This window comes from Trichogramma pretiosum, unplaced genomic scaffold (genome assembly GCF_000599845.2).
Source record: "Trichogramma pretiosum strain Unisexual culture from Peru unplaced genomic scaffold, Tpre_2.0 scaffold39, whole genome shotgun sequence".
In the NCBI taxonomy this organism is placed as follows: domain Eukaryota; kingdom Metazoa; phylum Arthropoda; class Insecta; order Hymenoptera; family Trichogrammatidae; genus Trichogramma; species Trichogramma pretiosum.
In genome coordinates, this window is record NW_019640828.1 from 1,225,996 (window position 1) to 1,250,126 (window position 24,131).

The 24,131-nt window shown below is 41.5% G+C and overlaps 2 protein-coding genes across 3 annotated transcripts; both read left to right on the forward strand.

Moving 5' to 3' along the window:
- The first annotated feature begins 199 nt into the window (after positions 1 to 199).
- LOC106659631 lies at positions 200 to 17,556 on the forward strand. Of its 2 annotated transcripts, XR_002763668.1 has the most exons (3): positions 200 to 239; positions 2,868 to 3,576; positions 17,103 to 17,556. XR_002763668.1 is itself a non-coding variant. In XM_014382271.2 (2 exons), the coding sequence occupies exons 1-2, from the start codon at positions 214 to 216 to the stop codon at positions 3,301 to 3,303; spliced, it is 462 nt and encodes a 153-aa protein (XP_014237757.1). In that variant the 5' UTR covers positions 200 to 213; the 3' UTR covers positions 3,304 to 4,573. The 2 variants fall into 2 exon arrangements, 1 of the variants encoding a protein (XP_014237757.1); XM_014382271.2 differs by lacking the exon at positions 17,103 to 17,556 and having other exon boundaries at positions 2,868 to 4,573.
- Positions 4,689 to 9,193, forward strand: LOC106659630 (transcription factor jun-D). The gene has a single exon (XM_014382270.2). The coding sequence runs from the start codon at positions 5,358 to 5,360 to the stop codon at positions 6,306 to 6,308; it is 951 nt and encodes a 316-aa protein (XP_014237756.1). The 5' UTR covers positions 4,689 to 5,357; the 3' UTR covers positions 6,309 to 9,193.
- Positions 17,557 to 24,131: the final 6,575 nt, after the last annotated feature.

Consider the following 24,131-nt stretch of genomic DNA (forward strand, 5'->3'; position numbering starts at 1 on the left):
GTGATAGATTTCTCTAAAATCGAGTGCCAGAGTTTTACATTTTGTCTGTGTGTAACGACGAATTCGCTCGAAAGATCGCATTAGTTGTTCATCTCCAACGAATTTCGTACTGTCCTATAACCAACCAACAACTGGAAACGTGGTTTTCGCCGATTCGCTGCAGCTATCTTCGAGTGACGCATCCATAATTGAGTGTATCTGTCGACGACGATCATGGGTGATCGTAGACGTGCAAATTCGTAAGTCGATTTCGCTTTCTCTTTGGTCATCGAAAATGGCCTTATAACAAAAACCGTTGTTCAATGCGGTCGTGTTTGCAGGTTGCAACGTGTGTTTAAACTAGTCTCTTTTGTCTCGGCGGCTCTCGATGTCGTTGTTCGCAATTCCTTTTTTTTCTCTCTCTCTCGCTAAACGCCTTGTACGCACGCTGTATATGAAAAAAAATCAGATAACGAACGTTAGGAGACATTCCACGGCCAATTTCAGCGGAGAGATCGAATAGATCTAGAGAAAGAGAAAAAAAATCGCGAATAAGGTCAAGGTTACCGGTTAGGGTAAATACGCTCGCGCGCGCGCCGGGATAATTTAGTTTCGATGTGTTTTTCTCTCGCACGTATGTAATTACGTCAAGAAGGCACGACGAACCCAAAAGTCTTATAGATAGATACAGATATACGGCACGGTTCAGCCTACGAATCGCGCGAATTGTCGTTGTGCAATCGATGATCCCACGTACATGTGTGTATTCCATCTTTACGCATGTCCAATAGTTATCTGAGAAATTTTATAAGTAAATAAACGAGACGAGAGACCCCGACTCCTCACTCTCTTAGATTTTTAATATTATTATATTAAATAACTGTGTTAACGGTCATACGAGTCGATCTCGCGTGAACTCTCGGAACACACTCATTGACGCAAACGCCCAATTCAATGCCAAATAATCGCGAGACTTTTTTTTCGCGCGCGCACACACGCCTCTCTCGCTAGCGCGCGGCTTTTGCCAGACGCAGCAGTCGTCTCATTACGCAATGTATATGCGTGTCTCGTTTTTTTTTTTTTTTTTAATCGCCGCAGCTCGCGCGAGAAAAGATATATCCAAAGTTCGTAAGGAATCATCGATCCTTTAACTGCCATCTTAGGCATTGGATTTTTATCTATCGAATTAAAAAAAGAACGAAGCAAAAAACTGCATAGAGAGTGAGAGAGAGAGATGGACGTTGTCGCGATGAGTCATCGATCATGAAGCTAACTTGCTGCTGCTGCTGCTGCTGCTGTGTGTTTATCGCCGCGACTGCACACCGAGCCCGACGACGAGCATTATCGTCGTTTCTCGCTTGCGCGCGCCTTGTTATTATTTTTCATTTTTCGAGAACAAAAAGAGAGACAGATTCGTACATGCGTATTATATGCACACTGCCGATGCGTCCGTGTGTGTGTGTGTGTGTTGGTGCAAGTGCGCGCGATATACGTAAAGTTACTCATCGTGTCGCGCGCGTCTCTCTCTCTCTTGTTTCTAAGAAAAGAGGATATGGGCAAATCCCCGATCGCGAACTCCGATAAGACTCGACGCGCGCGCGCTACACTTCTCATTCTCTTTCTTTCTTTCTCCTTGTACATTTTCGAGTGTAATTTGCGTATATGTACGATACACGCGTCTCTCGATTGATGTACAAAAAAAAAAATTAAATCGAGATCAGTAGGCGTTACGCACGAGTCGCGATTTTGGAGGCACGAATTAATATTTGCCTCGCGCTTTACTTACTTTATATACGCTCGATCGAATCGCCGCGATGTGCGCGCGTAAGAAACATCAATCGTATCATCATCATCGTATAAAAGTAATGATATCGCAATAATCTGCGAACTCGCGTAAGCTCGCGCGCGAGAACTCGTGACGCTCTTTTACTTGCGCCTGTCTCTCTCTCGGAAGTCCGGAAAAAAACGTATCAATCGATCACTACGTAACAGGCGTCAACTTCCATATTATAATAATACTATAGCGGCATGTCTGACAGCTAGTTTTTTGCTGCACATCTTATATGTGTGTGTTTATATATGTACGAATTGCTCCTTCCTGCGATAAGATCCGCGAGACAGGAAATAAAACGATTTGTGTGCGGCTGCGGTACACTATACTGCAGGCACGCGCGCACATACTGATCAGCGACGATGCGCCGGTCTTTTAACGCCGCCGCCGCGTGGGGAAATTTCGCGCTGCTTTTCGCGAGAAAAAAATCTCTGAGTTCTGCGTTACGCAATTTTACGCGGGGGGGCTTACAGCTTCTCTAATGTGTGTATATTTATAGATTTTAAATGACCTTTTGTAATATTAGAACTCGGCGAATTCGTTGGAAATATATATAATATAATCTTGGCTGCTCTACCTACAAATCGGAAATCGTGCGTGCGTGTGTGTATGTCTATATAACAACACGAACGAACACGTTTTTTCTCTTTGCCTCGATAATCGCGCTCGCGAGTCGGTCGCGCTGCTCGTATACCAGTATGAGTGTTTGTGTGTGTATGTGTGCAATTTTCAAGGTTGCAGCACGTCTGCACAGCGCAGCATAGCAGCAGCGGCCCATATAATACACTCTCGCGCGTACACATATACTTACATACATTAAAAGTTGTTGTTGTTGTTGTGTGTGTGCAAGGCACAAACGTATTTTTTATTGCTCGATGCGGTCTCTGCCTTATAAAGATGTGTCGCGTTGTTGTGTGCGTGAATGAGACAAAAGTAAAAGTGCAACTTTAATATCGAGAGAGCTTGTGTGTGTGTGTGCGCGTTTCTATGATATAACGCGTTGCAACTGTCTTAAACCTAGGATAATTTATATTTATTTATTTTTTTTATTTTTCAGGCCGATGGAGAAATTGGCGAAATATTTGCGTTTGAAAGGATCCAGGGATGGTCTTTATTTCATCGAAGACGACAAAAAAATCTTGGAGTTCATTATGAATCCGGACTGGGAGGGAAGCCTCCGCGGACACCGAGTCTGGGAACGTTTAAAAGAGGAACATTTCTTGCTGCTACCCAGGATCCATTGGAATGATCTGAAGCTTCGTGCTCAAAAGCTCCTTCGACCTAAGAGAGAGCTCAGGGCGTGGATCGCCTTGACCGGTTTAAAGAGATCCAGGTGGGTCGATGAGACTCGTCCTGAGTGGCCCGCGTTTAATATTTCGATGCGGTACCTGCGGCATTACTTGTTAAATAAAGGCGAGAAGGGAAGGCTAAACACTCCGTTTGATATCGAGGAGGACACCGAGGTAAGCATAGTTTTTTACATTTTAACTTAAGAATAAAATATTTATTATTTTAAATAATAGATATGTCGAGACAGTTTTACTTTGTATTGTAGCATGGATTTTTAAAATCTAGTCTAAGCAATTTTTAAGTATAAAACATTACTGTCTACTTTAGGGTCATGATTTTCAAGATGATATGGTTAGGCTATCTCAATTCTCCGAAAATCATTCCTTAGGATCGATGGTTACAGTCCAAATCAAGGAGGAACCAGGTTTCGGAACAGAAGGTTCCGACGAAGAGTAGGAGTCAAGATTATACTTGAGGTGAGCATCGACAATTTCATTTTTGATACAAACGTAAAACATATAACAATCGAAAATATACAATTTATACAATGAACCGCTAATATGTGTCCAAGCTAATGGAAAAAGATAAGGTCGAGAACGATTGCACACAAAAAAGAACAGAGAGCAGAAAAAAAAAATTCAACGCACTTGGCGCGCATTCGCACGTTTATACGCAGTAATCGAGAACGTTAAAATGAAAAGAAGAAAAAAAAAATTATAATAATAATAAAAGATAACGTGACCGATAAAGCACGTAGAATTTCTTGTCGCGCTCGAGTCTCGACTCGCGCATACACACACATAGGTACATTCATGTATGCAAGCTGCTGCAATGTGCAGTAGCCACCGCGCGCGCGCGCGGCATTGCACATTTTATGCATGTGAAGCGTATACACACGCGGTGAAACTCCGATCGTCCGTGTCGGCGGAGGCGCAAGAGTTTTCTCAACAAATTTTCTCGCAAACAACATCATTACACGAGGGCGATATTATATTCGGAGCTCGTTTATTTAGATAAATCGTTGTTTAAAACCTTCGTTCGGCTCACCAGAGAGAGGAAAAGAGAGAAATAACGCGAAAAGCAAGAAAAATAATAATAAAGACGCGTTGTAGCTGGAACAGCGGCTCTCTTCGACATATATATTTTGCCGCTGCCGCAGCCGCCGCGCTTTATACGACGCGGGTAAAACCCACGAGTTAAAAAGTCCGCGCGCTTCGGGCTCTCAATGCTCGCGGGGCACGTCCATACCGGCAGCACACAAGCTCGCACAAGTGTCTCTCCTCAGTCAGTCCACACTCCGCTCCGATCCGCTCGCTGCTGCTGTGTTTTTCGCCTTTTATTATTCGCGAGATATGTATGATATACACACGCTTGCAGCACACACGTCCAAAAGCTCTCTTCTCCCCACCTACCTTCCCGACGTCGTCGCAGAAGCGGTTCTCCGCGTACTGCGCCGCTGCTGTCGTCAGCGTCGACCAATCCCGGAGTCCCGGTCTGACGCCACCGGCTATTTTTAGTCCGCGCCGTGACTCACTGGATATAAGGCACAGCGCGAGCTACGGTCGAGCACTCAGTTAACGAACGCCAGCTCGCTCGCGCGGTTGTATCTTATCGTACGGCGCGCTAGACTTTTTACGATATTATATATATATCTGATATATATATAATCTCTCTCGTGCTGTTGTTGTGCTGTGCTGTGCTGTTGTGTGCGCAGACAATTTATTCTATATATGTATTTTACAGACCTCTCGTTTGTTGCAAAAGCGATAATATAATAGAGAGAGAGAGAGAGAGAGAGACGAGTGAGTGGGTTTTAGTTACAAAAAAAAAAACAACGAGGTGCGTTACAATAATAAAAAAAAAACAAGTGATCGTTAATTCGTTCTATTCGATACACGACTGTATTATCAATTGGTGCAAGTGTGCAGTGTGCAAAAAGAAATTCCGTGGTGCTCCGCTGCACGTAAACATCGTCGTCGTGTGTTATATATTCTGCCTTGTGCAGTATATATAGTGGAGTGTGTCTCTCTTCTGCTGCTGCTATTTTATATCTATAGATATATACGATACACCGAGCGCACAAGTGTTGTTATACATCGTAGTCGAGAGTCGTGTGCGCGCACCCTAACGTGTCTGTCTCAGTGCTATATATAATATACATACATAAAGGCTCGCCTCCACTAGCTCGTGCTTGTGCGGCGATCGTCTTTATTAGTTTTTTCTTTGGCATAAATAAATAATACGAACCGAACGCCCGATGGTGCGCAACCTGACTCCGATGGAGCCGACGTTCTACGAGGAGCAGCCCCAGATCTACGGCGGCCGCATGTCCAACGGCGGCAACCTCGTGGGCGCCGCCATGAAGCGCAGCAATCTCACGCTCGATCTGAATCGGCACCAGCAGCACCAGCTCCACCAGTCCGGCGGCAAGCGTCAAAAGATCGTCCCGCTCACGCCCAATCTGCTGAGCAACATCACCCTGAACTCGCCGGACATGTTCAAGATCGCCTCGCCCGAGTTCGAGAAGCTGCTGCTGTCGCAGGGCATCACCGCGGACAATCTCAACGCCCTGAACGCGGGCGGCATCAACATCAACACGCCCACCTCGCAGATGTACAGCTTCGAGAACAAGTCCCTGGTGACGGAGGAGCAGGAGCATTACGCGCGTGGATTCGTGGACGCTTTGGAGGCGCTGCATCACAGCGACAGCTCGCAGGAGACGGGCGCCATGCACGGCGCGACCTACACGAACCTCGAGCCGCCCGGATCGGTACAGAGCACCGAGTCCTCCTCGCTGCTGGGCGGCGGCTCGTCCGGTAACAGCGGTTGCGGCAACAACGGTCTGGCCGTGTCGATCAAGGACGAGCCACAGACCGTGCCAAGCGTGAACTCGTCGCCGCCCGTGTCGCCCATCGACATGGAGAACCAGGAGAGGATCAAGCTGGAGCGCAAGAGGCAGAGGAATCGCGTCGCCGCGTCCAAATGTCGCAAACGCAAGCTCGAGCGCATATCCAAGCTCGAGGAGCGCGTCAAGGTGTTGAAGGGCGAGAACACGGAGCTGAGCGCGGCCCTGTTAAAGCTCAGGGAGACGGTGAGCAAGCTGAAGGAGCAAGTGATCTCGCATCTGCACTCGGGCTGCCACCTGCCGACGCACAACGGCGGCATCGGCGGTATCGGCCAGCTGGGACAGTTGGGCACGGTCGTCTGAGATTGGGAGGAGGCGGACAACGACGACGACGACGATTGTCTGCACCTCATCGAGCAATTTATACTGAAGCAAGAGGAGCAGGATGAGCAGCAACACGAGGATATCAGCTGACCGGTTGCCGCTGCGAATCGAGATACCACGACGGAGACAACGGAGCATCGGCGACAACGACAACAACAACAACAACAACAACGGCGTGTCGTGCTCGTGTGTGCTGTCGGTAAGCTACGCAACTAACTACCGCCCGACGTCGTCGTCGTCGCCGCCGCCGCCGCCGCATCCGTTTGTTGTTTATTGTATTATCATCCATACATCGTGTGTCGTGGGGCCCCGATCGTCGCTGTGTATAAGTTTCTCTCTTATAAAACATGGATTTTATTATACAAATTCGAGACTGAGTGGAACGATTGCGTGCTGCGTGGGTGCGTGTGTGTGCGAACAATGTGGAAAAAATTCGTGCTTACGTGTGTGAGTGTGTGCTTTTCTCCCGAAGGCCGTCGTTGCATATATACAATTATGTTCTATATAATAAATATTAGCTTGTACATAGAGAGCGAGTTTTATGTATAACGAGGACCGGTAGCCGGGGCTGCCCACTGTATACGCTTCTTTTTCTCTGTGTTTTTCTCCGTGCACTCGCTCCGAATTATCATTATCATTATCGACAACCGCCGTATACAAAATGACCGATCGCTGTGCTGAATTGAAAGAAACAAGATGACAAAAAAAATTAAATAAAAATAAGAATCGACCTTACAGTTGAACGAGGTGTCGCGTGTCTAGTCTTGAAGAGGAGAGCGAGAGAGAGAGTTTCGTCTCTCTTTCTCTCTGCGTATGCGTGTGGCTGTGTATGATCATGATGTGTATGTATGGTGTGTGCTTTCACGCTAAATAAGCGGAAAATTGTATAAATTTTTTGTAATCCTCGTGTGTGCGTCTCTCTTGTCGTCTTACATACGTTGCCGTCCAGCGCGCGTGTCTATCGGTCGTGTCGGTTGCTTGTTGATGATGATGAAAAACAAAAAAAAAAAAATTGAATAAGTGTACATAAATAATAATGAAAAAAACAGTGCAGGAGCAACGGAAAACAGAGAGTGACGGAGAGCGTAGGAATAGTGGGGCAGTCGTCAGTCAGGCCGGAGTCCAGGAACAAAGGAAAAAGCTTTTTTTTTCCTTGTTCTGCGCGAGAGCGAGAGCGAGCCCGACGCATTATGTTTCTTTGTTTATATTTATGAATAAATAAAAGAAAGAAAGAAAAAAAAAGCTGTAAATTTATATCTCTGTGCTGTAACGCGTGGTTTTATAGACAAGAATATAAGTAAAATATTTGCTGCTTTTGCATTTGATTGCCTTTTTTTCTTTTTGAAGAAATAAAAAAAGAATCTCGCTTGAAAATTCAGACAAGAAGAGGAAGAATCAAAAAAACTCTCATTCCAGAGAATTCGCGTTGCGTATTTTGTATTAAAGACAAAAAAATCATATATATATGTAATATATACATACCTACTCAAGAATTATTATTATATATTTGTAGATAAATAAAAACGACGCTCGAGCCGTTAAAGGCCGTCGGCGATCATTTTTTCTCTTTCATTTGATGATTTTTTCGTTACTCCAACAAGCCAAATATATACGATTGTAACAAAAAAAGTATAAACTTATATATAAATTATACATAAATGAAATATATTTTATTTATTGCGATGATGAAAGTATAAAATAAATAAATTGTATAAAGAGATTATATTATAAAAAACGAATGGAATATTTGATTTCAATGTTGCTTCAAATCACAATTGTTTACATTATTATATACGCAAAGTTAACTCATGGCTATTCAGCATTGCCTTTTAATTAAAAACGTTTAAACGAAATGAAAAAAAAAGTAATAATAATAACAGAATTACAACTCACGTAAGTGTAACTTTTTCTACGTTTTAAAGTAAACTAACATTATAGCCTAGCAATAATATTAATTAAATGATGAGCCATTGCAATAGCATCTAGTGTGTAACGTGAGAGAGCAAAGTAGTCATTTTGATCTCGCCTCATAATTTCCATGTCTTGCAACTTGACAGTCCAAAGCTTTCCGCCATATAAACGTAATATGTGTACGATGTTCTGAAGTCTAATAAGTATATAATGAGAAAGAAAGAAGAAAAATAAAATAATTCCTGACATATTTGCAACAACAACAACAACAACAACAAAAAACTCATCGTGTTCACGCTGTAATGTGATCGCTGCTGCGTCGTGTGCATGTGTGTACAAGACAGATGCGAATGTACTTTTAACGAATTATACTTGGCAAATCGATAGTTGATAACGATACAAAAAAAAAACTGCTAATTCTCGAGAACAATAAACGTAGAGTAAACGCGCGCGCCCACAAGCTTGTTGTGGTGCCCGCGAAGAGGAACAAATAATCGGCATATAAATAAATCATAAACGTATAACGTAGTAGTCGTAGAATAAAGTAAAAGAAAAAATAATTTTCGTTCCGTCGATTTTCGGTGTAGAAAGAAAAATTCGTATATTTAAACGTGAAAGTATTTTCTTTTTTTCCTTTTTTTCACGAAGGTCTGCGAAGTAGTGGTATTATATATTATACGCGTGCTTACGAAGTGCAGACTTTCTGGGCAATCAATTCACTGGACAGTGTGCCTTTTTGATGGAAAAAAAACGTAACAATGTGTAAAATTCGGGCGAGGTGTTGCAAAAGGATCCATCGAGCGACGATCTCAACCGATCGCTCGACGTTTTCGTCCTCCGCCGTGTTTCTCTTTATCTCTCTAATCTCTCTATCTCTCTCTTTTTACAATATCATTTGCATCCCAACTGTATAGTAACGTGTGCATGTAAAGAAACAGAAAAAAAAAAAATAAGACGAGAAACAAAAACTCAAGATGCTTTTTATAAATAATGAATAACAAAGTTGCTTTCCTATTGTTTGTACTACCGTTTTCGAAAGGCTTTGTAAAAATATTATCACGCATTAATTGTATAATGAATTATCTATAAACGTCCTATAAATTTATAATACTTTAGACTCTGCTTGTATGCACGAGATGTAAATTACACGAGCTGCGAAAAAAAAGCTTTACTCTATTGTGAATAGATAAGATTTTTTAAATGTACAATTCGAGACTCTTCTCCGAATATGGACGCTAAAAAACATTGCGACGAGAATCTTTGTAATCATGTAAATTTATCTCTTTTTTTTTTACTAAAAAATTTTATACTCAAAAAGCGAAAACAACAAAAAAAAATCAATCCGAGCAAGTGAAAAGCGACTGCACAAAAAAATAAAACGTACGAAAGTAATTGAAACAATATGTGATTTAGCATGTAAGAGAACGAAAAACCGATAGATAATATTTACGATAAAAATATATATAATATACAATATCAATCATTTTTATATACAAGTGTTTTTAATATTGTATAAAAATATATTTTTTAGCGCTGAAAATAAAATTGCGAAGTTTCGAAATTTCACGAAGACAGAAAAAAAAATCAATTAAACCGAAAGCAAAAAATATAAGATGTAATAATATAATTTACTATATACAACGCTGTACGTCCAAAAACGCCTTCGCGCGTCTCGGACATTCAAAGAGGTATCTTGTAAAGTTCCACTGAATGTTACCTTTGTCGATATATACATGCGCAAACAAAGTCACGAAAAAAAAAAAAAAAAAGAAACCGAAAACAAAAATACAAAGAAGGTGGTAATAAACACTCACTCGTGTGTGCGTGCGAACGTATATTATATATTTTTTTAAAACACAGATGTAATAAATTGCGATACCATCCATTTTTTGACGTGACACAAAGACGAAAAAAAAATTGTGAATATTGACAACGACTAAAAAAAAAACACAAAACAGTAATAGATAAACCACAGAAGCATTGAACTTTTATTGCAATGATGATATGTACAGAAGAGCGATATATATATTATTTATATACAACGGATATATTGTGTATTGTATGCCAAGACAGCCGCCCGCGAAGAGATATAAGATGGACGCGCTAACCATCTTCGTCTTTTTTTTTTATACAAAATAGTTTTATTTTTTAATAAAAATGAAAAGCGAGAAAAATTTATTCTAAATAAAATTTACTACGTATTATATATGCTAAAATCTGCAATTTTGTTCTTTCGCAAAACCTTCAATACTCTTTCACTTAACCATATCCTATATCAACTCACATCTCTCTTGTCCTTAACGAGTGTGGCTATTTTTAGTATTCGGCGCCGCGCGCACTTCGTTCAATTCGCCGAGTAGCGTACACACACACACACACCCCTCGTGTGTATATATTAATTACCACACTTTTGAAAGCTCTCGCTAAAAATTTTTCAGCTGTTGATGCGATACGCACAGCTGCTGATTTGCGGGCAGCAGAAGCACACAATGACGCTGTGTGTATGTGTGTTTGTGTATCTTATACTCTCGTTACGTACACGTACCGCGCGCAAATGTGTATAAAATTTTATTTTTATCCACTCGTGGAATTTCGCGAAAAAAAGAAAGAAGAAGAAGAAGTAGAGAGAGAGGAGGCTCGAGAGTACTTCCAAAAGGGATATAAATATATTTCATGTAGCTGACCTCTCTCGGGTCGTTAATTACCCCCGTTGTGCAATTGGTTAATTGACTCAATTGAGAGAAAAGTTCCCGGTAGGAATTGAGATCAGGATTTGTAGATACAAACACACACACACACGCAGTACTGATGATGGGTGGCTTTCGTCCGGCTGCGCGCGCGTGTGCACACGTTTTGTATTATTATTACATGTACCCGCGTATACAAACGCTTTTACTTTTGGTCAACGATGTGTGTGGCGCGCAGCAGCAGCATCGTAATCATCGTCTTTTCTCTTTTGCATTTCGATCATAATAACAGGAAGGGCGTTTTATGAATTCATATACGACATTATTCCGCTCGATGAGCGATTCGTGCAACAAACACACAGCGCGGGAACTTCGAGATCGATCGAACGAGAAGCATTGGAAAAGATTCATTCAATACGTACAGTAGTCGAGCTTATGTACGAACGAGATAAAAAGCGGATTGAACCCGAATTTTATCGATGTGCCATGCGACGAGTGGCACGCACACGCACATACTGTGTACGATGTGTGTTATATAGGTGTTCGCGGTGCGTCCATCGAGAGACGAGAAAAAAAAGAGGAAGAAGTGAGAGAAGCATCGCGAGTCAACGAACTTGAAATGTAACAATACAGCGGCGTTTATGCAATTCGCGTGGACTCGAAATTGCAGAAAAACTTTGGGCGAAGTTAGTACATAGGCGCGCACGTGCAATATATCGTGTGCGATCGCGTTTTATCATCGTGATTTAAAGTATCGCGGGCGCCTCTGTATACTACGTGCTGTATTACAATCGATCCCATACCCGATTGTAATTTTTCGTTTTTTCATTTTTTTAGTACGCGATGTGTATCTAACGTCTTTATTTTGTATGTGCGTACCTGTATATAGATCGAGTTCGGCACGCGCGACTCGCGCAGCACAAAACGTGTACACCTCGTGGACACTCGTCGTCTATCGCTCGGTACCTCTCAGCTGATCGCTGATCGGGTTTTTTTTGACACGCACACGTGCTGCGCGTGGCTACGATAGATGGTACAATATATATAGTGCGGCGGTATTTAATTCTTCGCGTTTGTGTTTTGTTTCCGCCGTCGTCGCATAAACACACAATTGCTCTTTCATGCAAAAAGGAATTTATGGAATGATAGTACAGTTGTGTGTACACTGTATACACGACGCGTTCTCCAAAAAAGTACAATATTACAATATTACATCGTGTAAACTTACGGGTAATTAGTCGCTATCTAGAAAATAAATTCGTTTACCGTACGTATGTGTGATACACATTCCTATACCGAGCAATCGCTGCGAATGCGAACGATGAATATATTCTCGAATTTACTTCCACTTTTCACGTCCGGCGAAGCCGAGAGTCGATACTGAAGAAAAAAATTTTACGATTCGTCTTTTTCGGGAACTATATAACGACGTAATAGATTTTTCAATAAGTGAATTTTCACACTGTCGGTACTCCGAGGGTGGGTTAAAAAGTTACGACGAACTTTCAAGAATGTATCGAGATGTACACACGAATCCGAGATGTCTATTTTTGGCGGGATTTTCTCGCGCGCAGGATTATAAATTAAAAGCTCCGCGTTGACTCTCCTCTCTATATATAATAGCAATAATAATAACGCACATGCACGAGCGAGAGCTCAAGTTCATTGCCAAATTATTTTTAGTGTCACACACACATGCATACGTATGTAGAACGTATAAAGTGTAAACGGAATATTTTATATTTGCAATAATAATAATAATAATTTAAAAAAAAAAGCCAAACACCCGGAGTCGTGCTCCGTTGTTGATGGCGGAGAAAAACGACACGTCGCTGCCATATATACTACGATTGTGTGTGTTTTGAACCGATGAAATATTATGGCTCGCGCAACGCGCGAAGATGCAACAGTTGTCGACGTTGTGCATATATAGGTGAATCACGCTCCAACTATTTGTCGGTATGGAAAAACAAAACTCCGCCGCGGCGACGAGCGCGGCCTCGAGAGCGGCCGCGTATCGCTGCACAGGCTGCTAATACAAATAAAAGCGAAGAGAAAAAAAATTAATAATCGACGATTTGGCGAATTTGTGTATCGATAGTTTCTTCTTCTTTTTTTTTTGTCGTAAAAAATATTATATACCATCTACGTCTCGTTCTCGAAAACGCTGTTTAATCTTTTTTTGCTTTCGTTTATTTTTCTTTCTGCAAAAGAAAAAAGAAAAAAACATAAAAGAAACGTGCGATAAGCCACGCGTAGTATTATAGTAGTATAACATAGTGTAGTGGTCTGTCCCGATGCAATGAGGAAAAATCGTTATCGCGCGCTCTCGCTCTATCAATTACGAAATACCAATTGAAACTTCGAGATATTATACGGAGAAAAGAATCGATTCGAAAATCGTCGACGATAGATTGTCATCGAGCGAGAGGGGAACGAAAAATCGAGCCGTGTATACGTGCGAACCAAGTGTGAACCGTGCGACACCTTGCAAATATAATTGTACAATTATTTAAATTCCATCTCGCGACACGATAGCAAAAAAAAAAGAAGCAATTTCAAATATTTCGCTGTTCTTACGTACTCTTTTTTACTTCTTCTTCTTTTATCGCGAAACATTCCAATAATCAGCCTAGTTTACAAATGTTGCGCCGCACCGAGAACAATGTACTTGACATTATCTCCCTCTCTCTCTCTCTCTCTCTTTCTATATCTTCGATATATGGTTAAACAACGTAACTGTTAATGCATTCGAGTGTTTATGAAAATTACGTATCTCTCTCCCCGGTTTTTACCCGGGGGAACGCGATTCGTTTAACTCGAGCTCGTGCAACTATAATACGCGTTTCACAACATCATACACACACACACACACACACACTTCCAAAGCCCTAATCTATACGAGGAATAAACCGCGATATATCGGCCAAAGCCTTTATGTGTATTTTTCTCTCCTGCGCCCGCGAGAGATTAAAAAGGTTTTGCAACGTAAATGGAACTTTGCATTATCAAAGGTATGTCTAGCTCCATAGATCAAACAAAAATAAAAAAGAAACGTTTTATCTGGCCGTTTTTTTCGGGAACACACAACATCCGATATTATAACCGGAAAGAGACGACGACGATGCACGTGGAATTTCGGCAGTGGCGGCTATCGCGCGCGAGCCGCACTACTAACACTGGCCTCGTGCCAATTTCGATGCCTTTACTTGCACGCTATATTGCAAACAGAGTTGGGATTGTAATCTTTTGGCCGAGCGAGACGGCTTCTGCGGACCTTAGTGAATTTTTTTTTTACATTGATTTTATTGCAAAAAAAAAAATTAACTTGTTTTTTTCCAAACTTACTCGCTCGAGTGGTCCATAAAAAAACAAAAAAAAATCAAAAAAAACCCTCGTCGATAAGCACGAGTATAATGAGATCGAATAGAGTAGCGCCGATTGTAATTGCGGCTCTTTTATTATCTGCGATTATAAATTAGCGCGAAGATATCGTCCGATACATTGTATCGTTGCGTCTCTCCCATTGTGTCGATATATTTTGCACAGATCGACGATGAAACGAAAAACAAAAAATTGGCCGAATTCGTTTAAACAATTAATTGTTTGTTCCGATTGTATTAACAATCGATTCTCTATGGCGATGAATATTGAAAAAAAAAAAAATCAGCGTCAAAATTCAAAACGATCGCGCAACATTCCTTCGCTGTCTCGGAAGAGGTCAAGCATTCTTGTTATACATATTGTAAATGGCCCGCGAAAGGCTATTCGGCCTCAACGTGCACACACACACACACACACTCCAGTTGTTTTGTTCGACTCCTTTTTTTTTTTCTTACAGAAGACTAGAGCTCTCGTAATACGTCGTAATGTTCCAACATCGCTCGCAGGTATAGACATGCTCGCGCACACACAAACGCGCATACATTATACTACACTTACTCGCGGACACGAATTCGAATTGGAACCCTGAAAAAAAAGAGAGAGAGAAAGAATCGAGTGACAGAAGCAGAATAAGCGATTTGTCCAAACAGCGTGTGCCAGCCGTGTTCTATAAGCCGTTCTTTCTTTCTTTTTTCCTCTGTCGACGAGGAAAAGTTTATTTTCTACTTTTTACTTTGTGCATCGTAGACTTGAATCACCGACTAGATTATACACGTTATACGGTTTTGCTTTTATTCCTTGCACGGGGGATGTCCTTGATACAATTGATCGTATTGTCTCGGCCATAAAATGAAAAAAAAATAAATCAAAATCGGCAGCACTTAATAAAATCAATATTTCTCCGTCTCTCTCACGAAATACGAGAGAGAGAGAGAGAAAAAAAAGGAAACGAAGATAACGAAAACATCTCTTGGTACAACGACTACTCCAGCTACTGTGCCGTGCCATCTATACGTTATTAGAAAAAAAAAGCGAGAGAAATCTCTCGACGGGGTATTTAGGAGGCGCTATATGCACCCTTCGCCGAAACGAATCAAGATCTCCCCCTCGTCGTCTCGCTTGTACGAAGATTGTCATCGATTCGCTCGTACATCATATATATATACGCGAGTGTCCCGAGTACATCTGCATTTTGCAACGATTCAAAATCGAAGCGTCGAATTACGAATCTGGAATGATCGTGTGCAGCTTGCTGCGCGTCCAAGTCTACGCGATCGCAATTTATGGCCAACGATCGGCGCTCGACAGAGAGAGATGAAAAATTATGGTTGAATTATCATTGAGACGACATTTATTTGCTCTAAGAGGCAACGCAGCAGCAGCAGCATCAACTCGACGATGATTTATCTAATATTTCATTTGATTTGTATTAATTAACGGCTGGATATCCTCGTGGTTTTAAAGCGTTAAGAAAGAGAGAGAAGAATCGAGGCCACATCGAAGATGAAGAAGAAGAAGAAGCTCGCTGCTGCACACACGTATATATAATAATACTCGTTAACATTCCTTCGTCTCTGTTTTCCATTATGAAAATATTATCACCGACGCTCGCGCGTACACACACAACACGACCGCTGTACATCTTCTTCGCGTTTATATACGTTTTATACATTATATATAAAAATTCCAAATCCGAATCGCGCAAATTGTTAAACGTTTATTTTTATCCTTCGATATATACGATATTGGAGCTGAGACACAGACGCGCGAGCGCGTATATAAGTGCATACAGCATAAAACATTTTATAATCGCATCTCGAGTCCAAAAGCATCGGATTTAAAATTTATCATCCGCGCGGCGTAAAAAGATATAAAAGCCGCTGCACAGAAGCAGCGTTAGAAGGAGAAAAAAAAGTAGATAATTTCTTTACGGACTCGACGTGTCCTTGAGATAGACATAGAGAGAAAGAGTAGTAGTGGGCATAAAAAGAAAATGGAAAAACGTGTGTGTGTGTATGGATTCTCCGAAAAATAATCAGCTAATGGCGAGTGATCGGTGCAACCTCGACGAGTCTCTTTCTCTCTCTCTCTCTCTCTATATCTTATAAGCCGCATAATACACGTTCAGGACGATTTCAGCGAGTAATAGCAACAGCCAAGGTCGCGCGTCGATTTGCGCAAAAGTGTCATCCCGCGCGTGTATACGATGTATACATGTATAGGAAAAAATGCGCAAGGACGCGTGCGTCCGATGCAGAGAGATGCTCTCGAGTGTTTGTGTGTATAATACGACGTCGTGAGGCCGTTACAAGTAGAGATCGAAATATCCTTCGATGGAAATCACATCGAATAAACCAAAGAAACGGCTTGAGATAGAATTCAGAAATTTGTTACTTTATTCTCATCGACCCCCTCGGGTTTCAGGGTAGAAATTACTATCGATTATGTTTTTTTTTATATTTGCAATACGTTTTTGGGTTCAAAAATATATCTTACAGGCACACCCGTTTATTATTTACAGATTGAAAATAATCCACGCGGTGCTGAATAAAGCATACAAAGGGCACACCCATGTCAAGTAAGGCGAAATACCCTTATCGTTGAAATCTTTTTACAAGATACGCAAAACTAACTGCCAATCTTTTCCCGTATAGTTTTTTTTTCCTCTTCAAGTTCATCAATCGACTTTCTTATCATTATAACTAGGTTGTCAAATATTTTTTGCCAAAAATATATCATAAAGCGAGATTCAAGATTATTTTTATTAATGTGTATGTAATTTGTTTTGCAGGTCGTCTATGTGTGATCAAGACAGTGAGAGTGTAGATGTGTTTTAGTCATTCAATGGAATACTGTAAATAGGTTCGTTTTTAGACTTTTTTTAGATTTTTTTTAACCCAACTGGTGAAAATGTTCCTGCCATAATCTTTTGTTGTGATTATAATTATAATATAATTTATTCAATCCTTGTAATACTTTAATACTAGTATATAAAAGATAAGTTTAATTGGTAGTTTAAGAGATTTTAAAATTAATATTAGTTTAGAAGATATTTTAAGTTATGTCTCACATTTTTTAGTCAATTCGTTATAATGAGAGCTACTCTTTCCGGAAAAAGTTTGATGTACTACCAATAAAAAATTTTGAAAAAATTTAACAACATTCAAAAAAACCTTTTTTTAATACCATCCCGATCTTAGATTGATTTTCGTAATGAGTTTGCGGGATCAAAATAAAAATCCGTATTACCCCAGCAAATCTAGGTCAAAACGACACAGTAGTAAAATTATCGGTGGCTTTTTTTATGCATCGTGCATATTATAGGCGTGTTTTATGTACCGAACAGAGAAAAAACAGTCGTTTACAATACATCATACGATGGCTGCTACGAGCGTTGTACAATATAGTAACGTTATACCGAACGCGGGCCGATAGTTGAAAATATTATTAGGCGTTGTGCAACACTACGCACAAGTCTGCAGTTATTCCCAAAAGTTTCAGGTGCCCAAAACGAGAAGAAATGGTAAATGACATCGACAAGTTAATGAGATCAATTACACACGAAATTCACATTGTTAGGTTTGTCAGAGAGATTTCAGTTCGACTGATAATAATGGGCACGATAAGGATTTTTTTTTCATATCACGACTTGTATGATTTTCTATACCATACCTATTGTGCGTTTTAAACTATCGAATTCGTGCTTGGACAATATCGACGATGTTTAGTTTTCGTTTTCGGCGCTACGTGGCTTCCGACGTCAATAATGAAATCTGCAATCGATGAAGCGAGTAGACGAGCATAAATGACCGACGATCCCATGTTCTCTTATCGGTCTTGTATTCTCGAATTTCTTTCGGCAACCACGGGACAAGTTCAACTGTGATACACCAAATTCTCATTCCCGCAAAAGTAGATCGACAAATACTCGAGTTCTGCTCGCTTTTTCCGTTCGAAACTCTTTCTGCGAGCAAAATCGGTATTCGATCACTTATTTATTTTTCTAACCATATACGTGCGCAGTGCTCGCGCCCCGTCTTAAATGCGTATATATGTAAATACATCGTTATTTCGTGCGCGCCTCGCGGCGCGTGCATATAATGAATAACCGACGCACGATATGTGTATAATATATATAAATTGCGTAAGAACAACAGCAACAACGGCCACGATATGTAAGTATGGCAAGCCGGTACTCGCGAGAGCTCGGAGGGAATTTTAAAAGGCAGGTAAAATCGTGTAATCGCGGTCAATTTTCCCTCTTCGAGATCATTATTACGCGTGCGTTTTGCGCGATCATCTCGCATATTATAGCGCTGCGTGCGTGTGTGTATAGCATAAATACGCGTGGGTGTGGTATGCAGGCCCGGGCGTATGCAGCTGCCGATTATCCGCGCCGATTATGTATTACGGAGTCTCTCTGGCCTTTGAGCTACAGCTGCAGCGCGCCACACAAGAGTATAGTTGTAGTAGCATAAGAAAAAGATACGCTACTGCTGCTGCTGCTGCTGCTGCATGTGGCGCGTGTACAAAATGCGAATATAAACGCATATATAGGTCAGGCTTGTGTACTATATGGTATAGTGTATACGTGCGTATTTTCTCGTGATCTGCACTCGAACTTCTTGAACGTTTCATGTATTATTATTACGCGCGAAGTATAGAAGCAAAAAGTATGTGTTATTTAATCCAATTAGGTGTGCTCTTAAAGAGTACATTGCAGAATAAAAATGCGAAAGATCTTAGCCCTTGAGGTCTATTTCTCCCTACAGATAGGTACTACAGAGGCTTGTAGTTGCATCTATGTTTTATTAATTTTAGTCGGCTTTTATGAGGTTGAGGATGAAAATGTTATTGAACGATGATTAGAAGTCCAAAAATTTGACCAATACTGTAAAACATTGTTTCGAAGACCTTTAATTTTTTTTCAAACTTAGTAAGTAAAAAGTTAATAGACACAATTTTATAGGATCAAAGAATCAAAAAAAATGAAAAATTTTCGAGAACCTCGTATGCTTGCAGCTTGTCGCATATGCTTGATAGAAATCATACATTTCTTATAGTTAGCTCGTTGACTGTAGATGTCGCATCGCTGTAACCTCTAAACGGCAAAATTCACTCAAGATATATAAGGCAGTCATAATTTATTGATGTTCAATGATTGAATATATAATTTTTAAAAAATTATAAATTCTCAATGGACCTTTTGTTCATAGCATTTTGTCTCTATCACATTTAGACATTTTTCAAGTTACGCTCTTAATGTATACCCATTCGTGTACCTTCAAGTCTGCGATTGTCGATATTCTCTCGTTATCGTGGCCCATAATTACGACTTTTCACGCGAATCTCTCGCAGTTATATAAATATAGAACTATCATCGTAAAATGCAGCATTAGAAACGAAAGGAACGCATCGCACGCATCATCCATTCTCTCTTTCATACGCGTTCAGATATTTTCTACGTTTGATATCGCGCACGGCCGCATGTATACAAGAGTTTATTTATTCAATGATCGATGTAATCGGCAGCGCTTACTACCACTACTACTACTACTACTACTACACAAATCGCATTTGAAAAACCCAAGAACGAGTGAGAGAGAGAGAGAGAACATCATTATTTCTTCGCGATGTAATTCACTATACACACTCGCGCGACTACACATTGTTTTTCGTGCGTATATTTATACGATACACGTGTGTGTGTTCACGCGCGCGCATATATACATCTCGAGCTGGAATGCATAATACACACAAACACAGAGCCACAGACGTATGCAATTTTCAAACAAAGGATCGCCGCGCGCTATCTGCATTGAAAAAAGTTAGCGCAGCATGGCATACCGCACGCGCGCGCAGCTCGTAGCAGTAATGTGTGTACGCAAACACACACACACAAACACACATACACACATTAATCGTATGAATATATACACGCCCCTCTCGCACTGCTACTCTCGCGCGCGCGATTATTTCGCGCCACGCGTTGTTGTGGTTTGGTGCCGAAAATTTTTCCAGCGAATGAAAAATGTGTATATCAAGAGACTATTGGACTCGACGCTTTAGCATCGTTGTATCTTTATATAGCTATATAACTCTGTCTGCGAGAGCAATTAAACGTCGTAGTTGACACTCGATAAAGCAGCACCAGCAGCAGCAGCCCCACAAGTGACACATTCAAATCTCATCTCCTTATCCGATCGAATTATTATTCATATCGTATACGTAACGAGGAGCCGCTTGCTTTATGAGCTTTTTTTTCAAAAGCTCGCACCAAAGGTCTTGTAAGACCCCACTCAGGCTCGTTCGCCGCAGTCGCCGCCTAAAACACAAGCAACGTACAGAGATTTTCCATGCCGTCGCCTCGGATCAGCGTCGCGCGCGCGCGTTTATCCTACCCTTCGATCGCCGCCGCCGCCGACGCGCCTGCCTGGATAATTATTACATTATGCATAATATTAAACGATCGAGTCGAGTTGTTCCCCCGTATACAGTAAACGCGTCGCATTTAAAATAAAATTATATCCCGCGCGTGTGGCAGCACGTGGCGCGCGCAGCGATAATTTCGATGTTTATATATTCGTTGGGCGCGAGATGAGTTCTTCATAATGATATAGTTGAACACACATACACACAAACACTTGAACGGATGAGGTCCTGCGTCTGGGTTTTGTTTTTGTTTTGTTGGAAAAAAAGAAGATGAAATATGTAGGATCTACGATCCTGGAATATGGACTGTACACGGAGTTTTTACCGTGTGTTATGATAATGCGCGGATGATTATTAGAAAGTCAAAAATGTACGGGTTTAATGGGCTCGAATAGAGAGAGAGGTGAGTGCCTTTAAAATAAAAAAGACATAGGTAGTGGGTTTTGTTTGAAGAGGTGCGATCTCCGTACATAATATACATATTGAAATAACTTTCTCGCCTTAAGATGTTTATTTTCCCACAGTTGAGAGTGCGAGTAGAGAAGGATGGAATTCGATCGATATTATATACATTATAAGTGCGTCTGTGTGTATGGAAAATCTCGAGCAAAAAAGAAACAAAAGCTATACCAACCCTTGGTCCGAGTAAAGAGACGAAACGATATCTGTATATGCGAGCGCGGGGCGATTTGTCGTCAACATCGTTGACACTTAAGCGCGCTCGACCCCATAGCGAAGGGGGAAGCGAGCGAGCGAGCAAAAGAAAGAGAGAAGATGCAGAAGCTCGTCACGGTACCGATGCTGTTTCTCGCTGGGTGGGTGGGTGCGGATGTATGGATACACGGACGGGACACCCTTGGAAGCGAGAGAGAGAGTCGCGCACTGATCTGGAAAATGAGAGGAGACGGGGTATAGACGAGTGAGAGAGAGAGAGAAACAGCTCTGTTTTAAGCGGAATAAAGGGTGACCGATCTCGTGCGTTGAAGCCTCTCTCATTGTGGCCGGAGTGTACTAAAATCACTTCTACTTCGTGTGTATGCATATACTCATCGATCTACAAATAGTTTTTCATCGCCAACAGCCGAAGGAGAAAAAAATCAGCGCAAGATCGCATTTTCTCTTGCGTCTTGCCGCAATCGTGTATAATATATATAAAAACAATAAACTGCGAGCGAGAAAACGCTCGCGACAAAGACAAAGTTAAGCTATGTACGCGATGCATATATACACATATGGACGTGCGCACGTGTGCATGTGTTAGTGTTAGATAAGGCAGTTTTCTCGCAGCAGCGACAATGCCGGACTGCAAACTCCGCGGCAGCATAAAGAGAGAGAGAGAGAGAAAAAGGACCCACGTGACTCTCCGCGCGAGTCGCTTTGTTCTCATTAGTCGCGGGCGCACTCATTATTATTATATATATATATATATACTTTGCTTTGCCGCGCGCGCGATATTGTGTTTTGTTGTATTGCTATTTGTAACCGGCCAAGGATATATAAATCGCGCTTAGCGCTCGTTTCCGCTTTTTATTATTATTGCACACGTACATTATCTCGACCGAGAGATCGTGTACGTATGTGGGAGTTTTTTTTTTTTTTTTTACTTCTTCGTACGGTGCAAGGACGGACGCAATAATATAATTGTTTATCGTACATATATACGTGATTGCAAGATTATCGACTAGCGGGTAAAATAATGTGCCGAAACTATGTAAAATATACGAGAGTCTCGACGATCGTCGTCGCGTCCTCGACGTTCTCTCGTGCGCTGTGTTTTCATTGTTTCGCGCCGCGCCGCGCGTTAACGCAATTAGCGAACTCGTGCGCGCCTGTACACATGTACAACGGGAGAGCGAATTATAAAATTAACGATAATAACGTCTGGGGACTGCGCGGGACGAGAATCGATCATTAATCTCCGATATAACGCGTAGAAGGTCAAATTTGATATAGCACACGTCGTAACGTACGTAAATCATATGTATGTAAAGCTCGGAAGATTTTCGAGATCGAATTTTCTAATTTTTTCGAAGATACCAACTCAAGACAGGTACAACGACTACTTCCTCGTTTTCGCGCGACCTTCAGGTGGGCTCGAACGTCGTTAATTAACAGGGCGCATTACGCGATAAATCACTGTAAATATGCGCGACTCGCGCTGCTATACGAAACTTTCTATTTATACATCCGGACGCGCGCGACGACGCATTAACGTTACATAAAGCGCCGCCCGTAATACAATGATAATATTGTGCGTGTATGAGTATGTGTGTGACGAAGGTCAAGCCCCCCTGAGAATGTATATATGAAAGAGCCCGGAGAGGACCCTTTTGTAACCCACGATGATACGATGAACGAAGAGACGAAGAACGAAGAAGAAGAGTCGGCCCATCGGATCTCGAGGAATGCTCGGAATGCCGCAGTCAGTCAGGAGGTATAAAAAGAAGATCACACACTTATAACTCCTCGAGAGAGCTGCTTCTGCTGCTGCTCGTCTTCATTTTTGCATAAAGCAATTCTCGTTCGCGCGCGAGCATAATAATATAATATACGCATGCCGCAGTTATCAGCAGCAGCAGCCCCTTTCCTGCGCGCTGCCCCCGCGCGTGTGTGTCTCTTCTTCTTCTTCTTCTTGAACTGCGCGGGAGGTATTTTAACGGTCAAGTCGTATAAATAAGTGTTCGTGTGTGTGTGTGTCCCCGCTAATGGACGCGCGAATATTATACGTTTGTATGGATGTATAATATATTTCGTTGAAAGCCCCGCAGAGTATGTATAAATGCGCACGATATACGCTTTTGCATAATATTAATAAGAAAAAATTCGCCCGATAATATTAACGTTGATAGATGCATAGATTTTTTTTTTCTTAACGACGCTGCGACGATCCGAGCTATAATTTATTGAGATATGCGCGTGTACGAGTTTTTTTTTTTGTGCTGAAACATTTGGCAACATCTCTTATAGCCTTGATTCCAAATCTCGCCCTTTCGCTCGATCCTCCTCCTCGTGTATCGTTGATTTCCGATTCGCGGGTATATCATAATGTACAGTTATAATGTGTGCTGCTCGTCGCTGCTCACTTTCACTATGTATATACGCGAGCTATTATTATGGAGCACTTTACACCTCCTTCGCTCGCCTCCTCCTTACACACACACACACACACATACACTCACACTTTCACCTCTTCTAAGCTCTCCTTCCGACTTTACACACATCGATTATTGTACGTAATAATCGCGACCTTCTTCTAAAACGTATTAACATTTTTTTTCGTACGTCCGTTTTTACACGTTCATTTGGGAATTAAATTTGAAGATTTCAGACGGAATTCGTTCGAGTGTATAGTAATTCGTTGCGTTTCCCTGGCGTTTGCGAGCTGTCT

What these genes read in the sequence shown, in the direction of transcription:
- LOC106659631 (XM_014382271.2), top strand. Translation starts at nt 214, where the DNA reads ATGGGTGATCGTAGACGTGCAAATTC. An exon ending in GATCGTAGACGTGCAAATTC is followed by an intron (nt 240 to 2,867) that starts GTAAGTCGATTT and finishes TTTATTTTTCAG; the next exon opens with GCCGATGGAGAAATTGGCGA.
- LOC106659630 (XM_014382270.2), top strand. Translation starts at nt 5,358, where the DNA reads ATGGTGCGCAACCTGACTCCGATGGAGCCGACGTTCTACGAGGAGCAG.